Source organism: Mustela putorius, unplaced genomic scaffold, assembly GCF_011764305.1.
Source record: "Mustela putorius furo isolate JIRA1106 unplaced genomic scaffold, ASM1176430v1.1 tig00003899_pilon_pilon_pilon, whole genome shotgun sequence".
Taxonomy (NCBI): Eukaryota; Metazoa; Chordata; class Mammalia; order Carnivora; family Mustelidae; genus Mustela; species Mustela putorius.
In genome coordinates, this window is record NW_025422048.1 from 14,801,851 (window position 1) to 14,814,181 (window position 12,331).

Below are 12,331 nucleotides of genomic sequence, written 5' to 3' on the forward strand. Positions count from 1 at the left end.
TCAGCGGGTTAAAGCCTCTGCCTTCGGCTCAGGTCATGATCCCGGGGTTTGGGGATCGAGCCCCGCGTCGGGTTCTCTGCTCCGCGGGGAGCCTGCTTCCTCCTCTCTCTCTGCCTGCTTCTCTGCCTGCTTGTGATCTCTGTTTGTCAAATGAATGAATGAAATCTTTAAAAAAAAAAAAGGAGGCCACTTGATGGAATGAGCACTGGGTGTTATAGGCAACTGATGAATCACTAAAGTCTGTCTCTAAAGCTAATAGTACAATATATGTTAACTAAATTGAATTTAAATAAAATTTTTAAAAAAGAAGAAACCCTGTACCCATTACAAATCACTTCCTCCAGGCCTTGATAGCCACTAATCTACTTTCTGTTTCTATGGATTTTGCCAATTGTGGACATGTCATGTAAACTGAATCATACATAATTTTTCCTCTGTGTCTGGTTTCTTTCAGTTAGCATTTTATTTTCATCGTTTGTTCATGTTATAGAATGCACCAGTACTTTCCTTTTTAAGGTTAAGATTCTATTGTGTAGATGTACTAGGTTATGTCTATCCATTCATCAGTGAGTGGACCTTTGGACTGTATCCACTTTTTGGTGGTTATTAATAATGCTATGTGAAGGTTCATGTGCAGGTTTTTGTGTGGACGTATGTTTTCATTTCTCTAGGAATTGAACTGCTGGGTCACATGGTGAAACTCTATGGCTGTTCAAATTCTTAGCCAACTTTCAAGTAATTATTTTTACTGTTGAGTTTTTAGAGTTCTTTATATATTCTGGATACTATGCCTTTGCCAGATATATGACTTGTAAGTATTTCTCCCAATCTGTGGCTTGTCTTTTCACTTTCTTGATAATCTCCTTTGACACACAAAGTTTTAAATTTTTATAAATTCTAGTTTACTTATTTTTTTCTCTTGTTGCTTGTGCTTGGTTTTTCTTTTGTTGCTTGGTGTCAGATCCATCGTCGTGAAGATTTCCTCTTTGATTCTCTTCTAAGGGTTCGGTTATTTTAACTCTTGAGTCCATGTTGAATTAATTTTTGTGTATGTTACAGAGTTGGAGTACAAATCCTTTTGCATGTAGACACCCAGTTGTCCTCGCCATTTGTTGAAAAGATAGTTCTTTCCCTATTGAAATGTCTTGGTACACTTGTCAAAAATCAGTTGACTGTGGGTTCATTTCTAGACTCTCAATTCTCCTCTACTGATACATCTATCCTATACCTGTACTAAACTGTCTGGTTACTGTAGCTTTGTGATACGTTTTGGAATTGGGAGGTGTACCCTCTACTCTGTTCTTTTCCAGGATTTTAAGAGTTTGTGAAGGGGACGCCTGGGTGGCTCAGTTGGTTGGACGACTGCCTTCGGCTCAGGTCATGATCCCGGAATCCCAGGATCGAGTCCCGCATCGGGTGCCCAGCTCCATGGGGAGTCTGCTTCTCCCTCTGACTTTCTCCTCACTCATGCTCTCTCTCACTGTCTCTCTCTCAAATAAAAAAAAAAAAAGAGTTTGTTAAGGACTGATAGAAATTCTTTCAACTTGTAGAATCAACCAGTAAGATCTTCTCATCCTGGGCTTTAACTTAGGGGAATTGTTTTGAATGCTTATTCAATGTCTTGTTATATTGTTGAGACTTTCTGTTTCTTTTGTGAGTCAGTTTTGGTAGCTTTGTATCTTTCTAGAATTTTCTTTTTACTTTGAGAAGTTGACCTAGAGTTTGCAATGTATATTTAGAAGTAGTGCAAAAGGAGCACTCTACTGCTTTACAGGTAGCATGAATACCTTATAATAACAGAGGACTCGTAATTCCTCCCTCCCATCCCTCATATCCTCGCTGTCATTCATTTCATTTATACATGAGCATTATATATATGCCTATCTATGAGCATATCTATCTATCTATATGCTTTTTAAGATTTATTTATTTGAGAGAGAGAATGAGAGAGACAGAGCACGAGGTGGGGAAGGTCAGAGGGAGAAGCAGAGTCTCTGCCCAGCAGGGAGCCCGATGCTGGACTTGATCCTGGGACTCTAGGATCATGACCTGTGCGAAAGTAGTCTCCCAACCAACTGAACCACCCAGGCGTCCCTGTATGTGCTTTTTAATAAGCGTATACATATACATACTTATCTTAATTATATATATATATATATATATATATATATATATATATATATAATTGAATACATTGTGGTTTTTAAAAAAAGATTTTATTTATTTATTTGACAGAGATCACAAGCAGGCAGAGAGGCAGGCAGAGGGGGGGGTGAAGCAGGCTCCTTGCCGAGCAGAGAGCCTGATGTGGGACTCGATCTCAGGACCCTGGGATCATGACCTGAGCCAAAGGCAGAGGCTTTAACCCACTGAGCCACCCAGACACCCCAACCTTCTTCTCCTTCTGATATTCTCTTTAAACATGTGTTATCCCACAGTTTGTAGGTATTCTGTAAACTCTTTTCTTTATGCTTGCTTTTCTATCGATATACCCACAAGTCCATTTCTGTTACAGTGTTTTGGATTACTACCATTTCATTTTCATTCTAAGTATTTCTGTCTTTCTGCTTACAATACCCATCCGTTCTTGTATGTTGTCTACTTTCATCAGAGCTCTTAGCATATCACTCACAGTCCTATTAAAATCCTGGTCTGATAATTCCAGTATTCGTGCCATACTTGACTGTGGTTCCAGTGTTTTCTCTGTCTCTTCAGACTGTGTTTCTTGCCTTTTAGTATGCCAGCTTTTTGTTGGAGGCCATACATGACATACTAAGTAAAAGGAGCTGCATTAAGGAGGCCTTTAATAATACGGTGGTGCGGTGTGGGGGCAGGGCAGGGATTCTGAAGCCCAACGATTAGGTCTCTGTCTTTTGGTGAGTTTATGTCTCTCGATTGTGAACTTCACCATTGCTTCTCAGGTTGTTTTCCTCCTTCACGCAGGACAGGAAGGCTCGAGGGAGCTGAGGTAGGGTATTTCCCTTCCCCTAGCTAGGTTAGGCCCTGGTAAAAACCTGATAGGTTAGGCTCTGGTAAAATAATTTCTCTCTTGAGGGCAGACCTTGTTAGGATGGACAGAATGCTCCGGTGTATTTCAAAATGGCTTCCTTTCCTTTCCTGCTTCTGAAGCAGGAGGGAAATTTCCCTCCTCTCTTCTTTGTGACAGCCTGGGAGAGCTGCCAGAGGTACCACAAAAGGTGGGTGTGCTGCCCTGTGACTGGGTCCCCTGGGAGTTTGAACTCTCAGACTCGTCCACACTGTGCCCCCAGTAATCCAGTTACAGCTCAGGTTTTCCTGCCCTGCTCCTGATCTCCGTGGAGGCCTCTGCTCGTGGGTTTCTGCTCCAGCAAGGTTTGATTTTCTGTATCTGCCTGCCTGTCTCTCCACTCGTGGGGGTAGCACCCCCCGCCCCCGCCCCGTGGCCTCAATTCCCTGACAGATATAAGGAAAGTCAGGCGGGTGTTTTTTTCCAGTTAGTTCAGCTATCGACTTACTGTTAGGATGGAGTAATGACCGCCACGCTGCTTAAAGGCTGGACCAGAGACCGGAAGTCCTCTTTATTCTCTTTCGATATGGACATTTACAGCTGTATGTTTGTCTGCTTTAACAGCATCCCAGGAGTTTTTAAATTTTTTTAATTAAAAAAAAAATTTAAAGGCTTTATTTATTTGTCAGAGAGAAAGAGAGAGTGCACAGAATCAGGGGAAGTGGGAGAGGGAGAAACAGGCTTCCCTGTTGAGCAGGGAGCCCGATGCGGGACTCGATCCCAGGACCCTGGGATTATGACCTGAGCTGAAGGCAGACGCTTAACAACTGAGCCACCCAGGCGTCCCCCATGAGTTTTTCATGTTGTGTTTTCTTTTTTGTTCATCTCAAGACAGTGGCCCATTTCCTTTGTGGTGCTTCAGCTTTCTGTGGGGGTGGGGATCATTTCTGTTCTGTCACTGGATTAGTTTCAGAGAGCATTAGTGCCTGCAGGTCCCAGGATTTATTGATATTTTCACCTTTTGAGAGTAGTTTCTGAGAAATAGAGGAACTGAAAGGAGACATGAGTGGCTGGGGAGGAGGGGATATGACTTAAGCCTTTGCTTTTGAAGCCACGCTGTGGCCTGTGGCCCCTAAACCAGGGATTCTCAGCTGGGGCGCTACCGTCCTTCAGGTGGCGTTTGGCAGTGTCTGGACGCGTGTTCGGTTGCCCTATGGTTGGGGGGAGGTGCAGCTGGCATGTAGTGGGCCACGGACACTACTCAACATCCCATAATGCACAGGGCGGCCCTCACAGCCAAGAGTTGTCTGGTTGGAAGTGTCAGCGCTGCCCTGGAGAAACCTTTTTTAACTCCTTCCATTGGTGGGCCTGTTTCCCACTCACTCAACACCTACCTGTCCAGTATCTCAGTCCCTCTTCACAATGGTCCCTGAGGTAGGTGAAATGTCACAATCTGAGGTGAGGCGAGTGAAGCCTTAAAACTGTGGCCACCTGTCCATCAGTAGCAGAGCCTGGACGACCCCTCCTCAAGTCTGGTGGTTCCCCACAAAGCCCACAGTGACCGAGGCCTCCGCTCACTTTGTTCACTCCACCTTTCCAAAAGCGGACCATCATGCATTGTCCTGTGAGTCTCTTTCTGGAACCCTGGTTGCCTGAGGGACTCCTCGCAGCCGAGAATGCTTCGCACTGTCCTGTGGTCCCCTATTTAACGCCCCCCTCTGCAAACAGAGTGGAAACTCCCCACAGGCCACGTGCCATTGGGCATGGAGAGAAAATACACCGAAATGTTAGCTTGGTGAGCTCTAGGAGCTTGAAATGTAGGTTGTAGCTACTTCCAGAAGAGTTTGGGGAATGGGGCAGGCCCCCAAGACTGGTTGGGCAAGAGACATTATGTTCTGTATGTTGGTGGTTTTGCCTAGAGGAATTTAATTTGGTTATTTTTCAGAATATCAGTAGGCATTATTCCACTATTAAATTTCTCCCACTGGGGCGGGGCGCCTGTGTGGCTCAGTGGATTAAAGCCTCTGCCTTCGGCTCTGGTCATGATCTCAGGATCCTGGGATCGAGCCCCGGCATCGCATCGGGCTCTCTGCTCAGCGGGGAGCCTGCTTCCCCCGCCCCCCCGCCTGCCTCTCTGTCTACTTGTGATCTCTGTCAAATAAATAAATAAAATCTTAAACAAAATTAAATTCCTCCCACTTCAGCTTCCTCTTCTCTTTGAATTGTTCATACTGGCACTTTTTACTTTTCCTAAAAGAATGGTTCTAACTCTATGTAATGATTCACTGTGGCCTCGGGTTCTGTCCCCTAAAGCTCTTATCGAAACATAACTTAAAGAAAAATCTTTTGTGGTATTGGACCTGTTATTACCCTGATATCGAATCTGTATGTCTTAAGGTAGCTGGTCTCAATGTCTCATCCATAAAATGGGAAAATATGATCCTTTGTTAGCTGAGACCTTTCCCTGAGGATAAATGATTTAAAGCCCATGAAAGCATTCCCAGCAGTGCTGTGTAAATGGCCAGGTCCTTCCGGTTATGAGTAACTGTGAGAAACTATATTCATAGGAATTATGCATTATCACCAGGAGTCGTGCAATTATTCATTTGCTGGAATGAATTTCGTTGTTAGTTTGCATTCAGATTTTGTGCTTTTTACCTACTGGGGTGCTAGCCTAGTAATTTGGTTGAAACATCTAAAGCTCTATCTTCCCTCTGGTTCTCCTGATGAATACAAGATCTTGACCTTGACCTTTGTTTCTCTACAGGTGTTACAGAACATTTTGGACACTGAAAAGGATTATGCTAAAGAACTTCAGTCTCTGCTTGTCACTTACTTAAGACCCCTGCAGTCCAATAACAAGTAAGATTTACATTTTCAGCCCCTTGCTAAATAAAGCCAGATAACGTCAGCAGCTGGAGTCATTGCTCTCATGTCACTGAATAATTGATTTTGCCCTTTAGAAGAATTTCCACAGATCACAGGTTGCCAAGAACATGGTCAAGGCAACGGAAATTACACAGGAGGTTGCTGCTGGAGAGCTTGGCTTTCTGTCTTCTGTGGCCGTGGAAGGAATGAGCACGTTTGCATGTCTGTCTGTCTGGCATTTTGTGAATGTTTGCAGGGGCACTTAGAACTCGAACTCGCGTTTCCCCCAGGCCGAAGAGAATGTTAAGAGCTGTTCACGTGTTTTGTCTTGTCTTAAATAAAATACTCAAACTTTATTCAGGTCTTAGAAGTGACTGAGGTTTGAGTTGAAAACTTTGTTTTCATGCAAGCAAAATATGGACCATTTGTGTGTGTGTTTGTAGGCGTGGCCTGTTTAATAACTATTGGCTAATGGCATTTGTTTGCGTTTTTATTTTAATTGATTACACTTAACTAGGGATTATAATCTAGAAGGCGAATAGAAAATTGAGCTGCGGGTACACATACTAGAGGACAAAAGCCTCCCCTTTTCCCTCAGGAAGAGCTTACTTTTGCTGAACAGCTGCCTCAACTCTTGGACTTCAGGCTTAAATACGTTTAACAGATTTTGCGATCCCTCCCCCTGCTTTTTTGCCAAATCGTGGTTGCTAAGGCAGAAGGTCTTGCTCAATTTCCCATGGCGCTGTGGGAATCTCACTTCGGTATGAAAGGATTTTGTATTCCCAAGTTTTCTAAGAGTCGAAATGCGATCAACAACAAAGTGTCTTTTGTTGTTATTATGTAAAACGCAAAGTGAACCCTGTGAATCATACTTCCTAGAGCTGAGTGGAAGGAACCTCAGTGAATCACTGGGTCTAGTCCCCACTGAACAAATGAGAAAAGTGAAGTCCAGAGAGGTTTATTGCCGGCCATGCCCGCCACACAGCCAGTCCGTGGCCAGACTCGACCCAGACGCCACCTGCTGCATCTCCTGCCTCCCACTGAAACGCGCCTTCCATTTTGTGAAGGTGACAGGCAGAGACAGGAAACCGGGGTGGTGGCCCTGCGAGGAGCGAGGAGCGATGATAAGATTTCAAATGCAAGAGGCGAGGAGCCTGACTCAGAACTCCCCTGATGCCGCATAAATTCAGAAGGCGGTCAGGGTCACTTTCCGCCAGGCTGTCTGGAGCCAACCAGACTGTTCACCGTCTGATCCTGGGCAGGCTGAGAAAGCCCCGTCCCCGATCAGGTTCACGTCGGCCTGCCCGTCAGCTTCTGGGGGCCATGAGAGAGCGAAGTCAGGGAAGCCGGCCGGCTGAAGCTTTCGCTTTTGTCCCCCACGCTGGGGGGTTTCCCAGCTTGTGGTTCAGAAGGGCACGATGCAGAGGAACTGGGCACTTCTGGTGCTCGAGGGGTTACTGGTAATGTTCGTGTGGGGCTTCCTTTGCTTTGTCAGCAAAAATTACTCTCTTGGAAACACTCCTCTTGTATTATTACATGAAGAAGCAAGAAGACGTGGCCACCCCTGGCCTTTTAAATCTTCAGGAAAGGTGTGTGAGAGCATGGACTCTGGAGCTAGAATGTTGTGGTTTAAATCCTGGCTTCACCCTTCCCAGGCTTTGTGATGTTGGGTGATTTGCTTAACCCCTCTGTGCCCAAGTCTCCTTATGGGTAAGATGGGACACAACAGCACCTACCTCATGACCTTGTCGTCAGGCTCAACTGAGTTATTTGGGAAACGCCTGCAGGGGTGTTGAGTGCTGGGTGAGTGGTGTTGGCAGTTTGTTATCACCTACCATTTGGGAGGGGAAGAATGGAGGAAATTCATCGTACAGGGGCTCTCCATAAAACCATGGGTTTTTTGTTTTTGTTTTTGTTTTTGTTTTTTAAGATTTTATTTATTTATTTGACAGAGAGAAATCACAAGTAGATGGAGAGGCAGGCAGAGAGAGAGAGAGGGAAGCAGGCTCTCTGCTGAGCAGAGAGCCCGATGCGGGACTCGATCCCAGGACGCTGGAATCATGACCCGAGCCGAAGGCAGCGGCTTAACCCACTGAGCCACCCAGGCGCCCATAAAACCATGGTTTTATCAGCTGGCCTTTATTTACTCCATTCCCTTCCACAAACAAACACATCAGTACTATTTTCTTCTCCTCTACTTCTTCTGTTAAAGATTTCCTTTTGTTGATTTATGAGCATTTTAAATCGGGAGAAACTGGATTTTGTGGTTTTCCCCTGTGCCGTCTATGAACCTATATAATACCTTTCAATTATTCTCCCGGTTCCTCTAGAAGAGAATACTCCAAATTGTTTACATTTATCCCTTGCTGTGATGGATTTTGCCTATTGAGGTACTTAGATATTACACACTTGTTATTTGTCCACTCGTTGCTTGTAAAACACCTAAATGTCTTTAATAAACACTTATTTGCTCTAGATCATTATTCTTATTGTAGAAAAAGGAAATCAAGGAAAGACACTTTTTTTTTTAAAGATTTTATTTATTTGTTTGTCAGAGAGAAATCACAAGTAGGCCGAGAGGCAGGCAGAGAGAGAGGAGGAAGCAGGCTCCTCGCTGAGCAGAGAGCCCGATGTGGGGCTCGATCCCAGGACCCCGAGATCACAACCGGAGCCGAAGGCAGCAGCTTAACCCACTGAGCCACCCAGGCGCCCCTAGGAAAGACACTTTTAAATGTTGTTTAAGACCACAGAGCTGGTGTAAATTAAAAAGCAAAAGTTAAAATGTAGGGATTGCTTCCCTCGTGCCATTGGTCAATTTTTTAGCAGGTTATCAGCTTACCAGACTAGCGATGATGGGTAACAGGAATCCTCCTGAAGTTCTATCCACTGACACTGTGTATTTTTTTTTTTTTCAGTCTGAGTACTGTGGAGTTTACATCTTTATTGGGGAACTTTGAGGAAATATGCTTGTTTCAGCAGACGCTCTGTCAAGCCTTGGAAGAATGTTCCAAGTAAGTATTGCCCATTGCCCTTAGGCTGGCTAGTAAGTATTGCCCATTGCCCTTAGGCTGGCTAGCCACACCATTTCTTTTCCTGCTGGCTGCTGTCTTAGATAGGGATACTTTTTATCTACTCACTTGTTACAGCGTTGATAAACTGTCCCAGTACAGAGAAAGGGCACCAGGGAGAGCCAAACCCCTCGTTGTAGATCCGTTGTAGATCAGGGCTCTACAAGCAGTAAACCATTTCTGACTTTATTTAAAAATCATCATCGATTTACTGCTCCTGGTCAGTATGAGAGACAAATCAGGTCTCCATCCACCGGGGATGATGCTTGTGACCTTGATTCGATATCTCCTTTTGTACATTGCCAATTACTTGGGAAAGTTAGGTGATTCATTCAGTTGCATAAGCTGCTTTTTCTCTTTCAATCACACCTGGTAGCTTGTTAACACTTGAAATACACAAAAAGTTGAGGAAGGGAAGTATATCTGGATGAGAACCACAGTACATGTCTTGGTGGTTGAGGTGTTCAGCCCCATACTGCAGAATGGACTGCAGTGATCATCAGGCCATATAGTTCTGTAGCAAGATGAGTTTTCCAAGCATTGTATCTCAGAGAAGTTGGCAACTTTCATCATCTCCAGGGAAATGTGGGTGACTGCCTGTTTCTCGAGCTTTCTGGGACACAGGCGGTCATCCAGGAAGAAAGATGGTTAAGGCCTGAGGAACCATCCTAAATGCTGTTAGGGATCCAGCTTATTGACGTGGAAAGATAAGTGACTATGTGAGAAGAACCGATTACAAGCTAGGTTTGTAATCTTTGTTTTCCATTTCATCAAGAAACATGTAGAAGGAAGACCAAGGAATATGCCAGAATTATCCTAATAGCTATCTCTGAATGGTGGAATGCTGAGTAATTTTTCTTTCTTGCACTTCTCTGATTTGCCTACAAATGAAAACAGGTGGCTTTTAACTCAAAAAGATTAAAGTCATGAAGCCATCCTGCCTGGCAACCCCCAAACCACCGAGACTACATAATACTCCTTTGTGGTGTGTCAGTTTGGGGTTTGATTACTTTTGTCTGTACTTGAACTTCATATAAATTAGCCAAGAGTATTTTGTGTGTGTGTGCCTGGCTAAAATTTTGAATATTGTAGTTTGAACAAATGTCTTTAAAAAACACTATCTGGTCCTTTCAAGTAAGTATCCGGCCTCTGTGTATGGGCATCACGTTTGGTGGCTTGAGTTTGGCGTGGTGGTCCAGTACCCCATCAAAAAAAATAATAATAAAGTAGCGGTCAAGAACTTGCATTCCATGGCAGAAGTGTTATAGTTTCTCTCTTCACTTTGGCAAAAGAATTCAAAAGGTTCGACTGGAAACCTCTTCCTTTATCCCCTGCTTCTTATTTTACATTTTGGGTTTCAATCTGTTTTACCTGCAGGTTTCCAGAAAACCAACACAGAGTCGGAGGTTGTCTGTTGAACCTCATGCCTCATTTTAAATCTATGTACCTGGCTTACTGTGCAAATCATCCGTCAGCTGTCAGTGTGCTTACACAGCACAGGTAAGTTGTTAGCATTTCCCCAGAGAAGTGGTTCCACAGTGCGATCCTTTCCTAGGACCGCTTTGTTTGGCAATCCAAGGTCTCCAGTGGAACTTCTGATCATCCCCCTTCACCACTGCAGGAATTAATCCGTCGTTACACGGATTGCATATCTGCTCAATGGGGAGTTTACTAAGCATCTGCTATGTGCACGGTCATGTACTAGCTGATGGGGCTACAGTAGTCCATAAGGAAGAGGCAGTCCCTCCCCTCCTGGAGCACAGAAGCTTGAGAGAGATACGGACATGAAATTAAAAGTCATAAACATGTGGTTTTACAAAAGGGTAGTTAAGAAGATGCTGTGAGACTTTGCAATGTGGTAGCAGCTTTGTGTGGGGCGAGGGAAGGATCAAGGAAGGCTTTCCTGAAGCCTAATTCTGTTTACATTCAGTGTTTTAGCCTTCCCCTGCCCCAGCGAATGGTTTGTCTGAGTTGCTGGCAGATAGCTGGAGTGCCTGGGTTCATCTCTTCGTCACTTTCCCTTTGGCTGGTGGGGGAAGTTTCCAAGCAGTGCTGTGGCTCAAAGGCAGATACTCGGGAACTTGGAAAGGTGGAGGGAAACTAGCAGTGTGGACTGTCTGGCAAGCAGTTTAAGCAATGGGCTGTGATAATTGTGCATGGAAATGGTTTCTGATTCATGGGGAACAGCAAAACGGTATCTCCTTTAAGAGTCCTTGGAGGGGCCCAAGACAAGTTCGTATCTCTCCCACCCTTCGTTACTGCCTGGTTGCCCATCCCTGACGCATTCACTGACGCATTCACCTGTGCCAGAACCCCAGGTGATAGGCTTCAAGATGCAGGTTTTGTTAAAAAATAATTTTGGTGTTTTTTTTTTAAAGATTTTATTTATTTATTTGACAGACAGAGTCACAAGTAGGCAGAGAGGCAGGCAGAGAGGAAGAAGCAGGCTCCCCGCCGAGCAGAGAGCCCGATGCAGGACTCGATCCTGGGACCTTGGGATCATGACCTGAGCCGAGACTCAGAGCTTTATTGACTTAGGCCCGTGGGTGGCTCAGTTGTTTGAGCATCTGCCTTCAGCTCAGGTCATGATTCCAGGGTCCTGGGATGGAGCCCCGCATCGGACTCCCTGCTCAACGGGGAGCCTGCTTCTCCCTCTCCCCCTCCCCTTTGCCCATGTACTTTCTGTCTCCCTCAAATAAATAAACAAATCTTTTAAAAAGGAGCTTTATTGACTTTATAGAACCATTAAGTAAGGACATTTTAAAGGTAGAATTCAGTGAGTCCTGCTTGAAGGTCCATTTTACCCTGATCGAAGTCATGAATTTTTGTGGAATAGCAGATACGGAAATTGGAGTTTGAGGAAAGAGAGGCCATGGTTCTGAGTTACTTAGGCAAGTGGCTCAACTCCTTAGAGCTACTATTGGCTAATAATAGCGCTGACAGCATTCCAGGCACATGACCTAAAAGCCTATGAGGGAATTACTATGACCACTGTCCCTGCTTTACAGATAAGACATTGGAAGGTCCGCTAGTCTGCCAGAGAGCTCATAGCTTTTAAGTGGTTGAGCCACAATTAGCATCCGGGTCTGTCAGCCTTCTAAAAACAGTATTTTTATTAAGATCTCTGTTTTACCTGCAGAGCATAATTTAAATGCAAATTTAAAGAATTAATAAAATGAACACCCATGAACACACACCACCCAGCTTAGGAAGGAAAACATTACCAAAAAGGCGAAAGAAAGACTCACCATTTCCTTTTTTATCTACTAGCCTTATTGAATTCTACTCCACATACCGCACGATTCACCTATTTGAGGCGCACAGTTGAATTATTTTGAGAATATTCAGAGCTATGCGTGCATCACCACAGTCAGTTGGAGAGCATTTTCCTCACTCCCCAAACAAGCCC

General features: G+C 44.5%; 1 protein-coding gene across 6 annotated transcripts in view; it reads left to right on the forward strand.

The window, feature by feature from the left end:
* ARHGEF6 (Rac/Cdc42 guanine nucleotide exchange factor 6) overlaps nt 1–12,331 on the forward strand; it is a 100,075-nt gene that overhangs the window by 54,429 nt on the left and 33,315 nt on the right. For all 6 annotated transcript variants that reach the window (XM_004773651.2, XM_004773652.2, XM_004773653.2 and 3 more), the window contains 3 exons: nt 5,754–5,848; nt 8,770–8,865; nt 10,300–10,422. In XM_004773651.2, the coding sequence (XP_004773708.1) occupies nt 5,754–5,848; nt 8,770–8,865; nt 10,300–10,422 (314 nt within the window). The remainder of the gene's footprint in view (nt 1–5,753; nt 5,849–8,769; nt 8,866–10,299; nt 10,423–12,331) is intronic.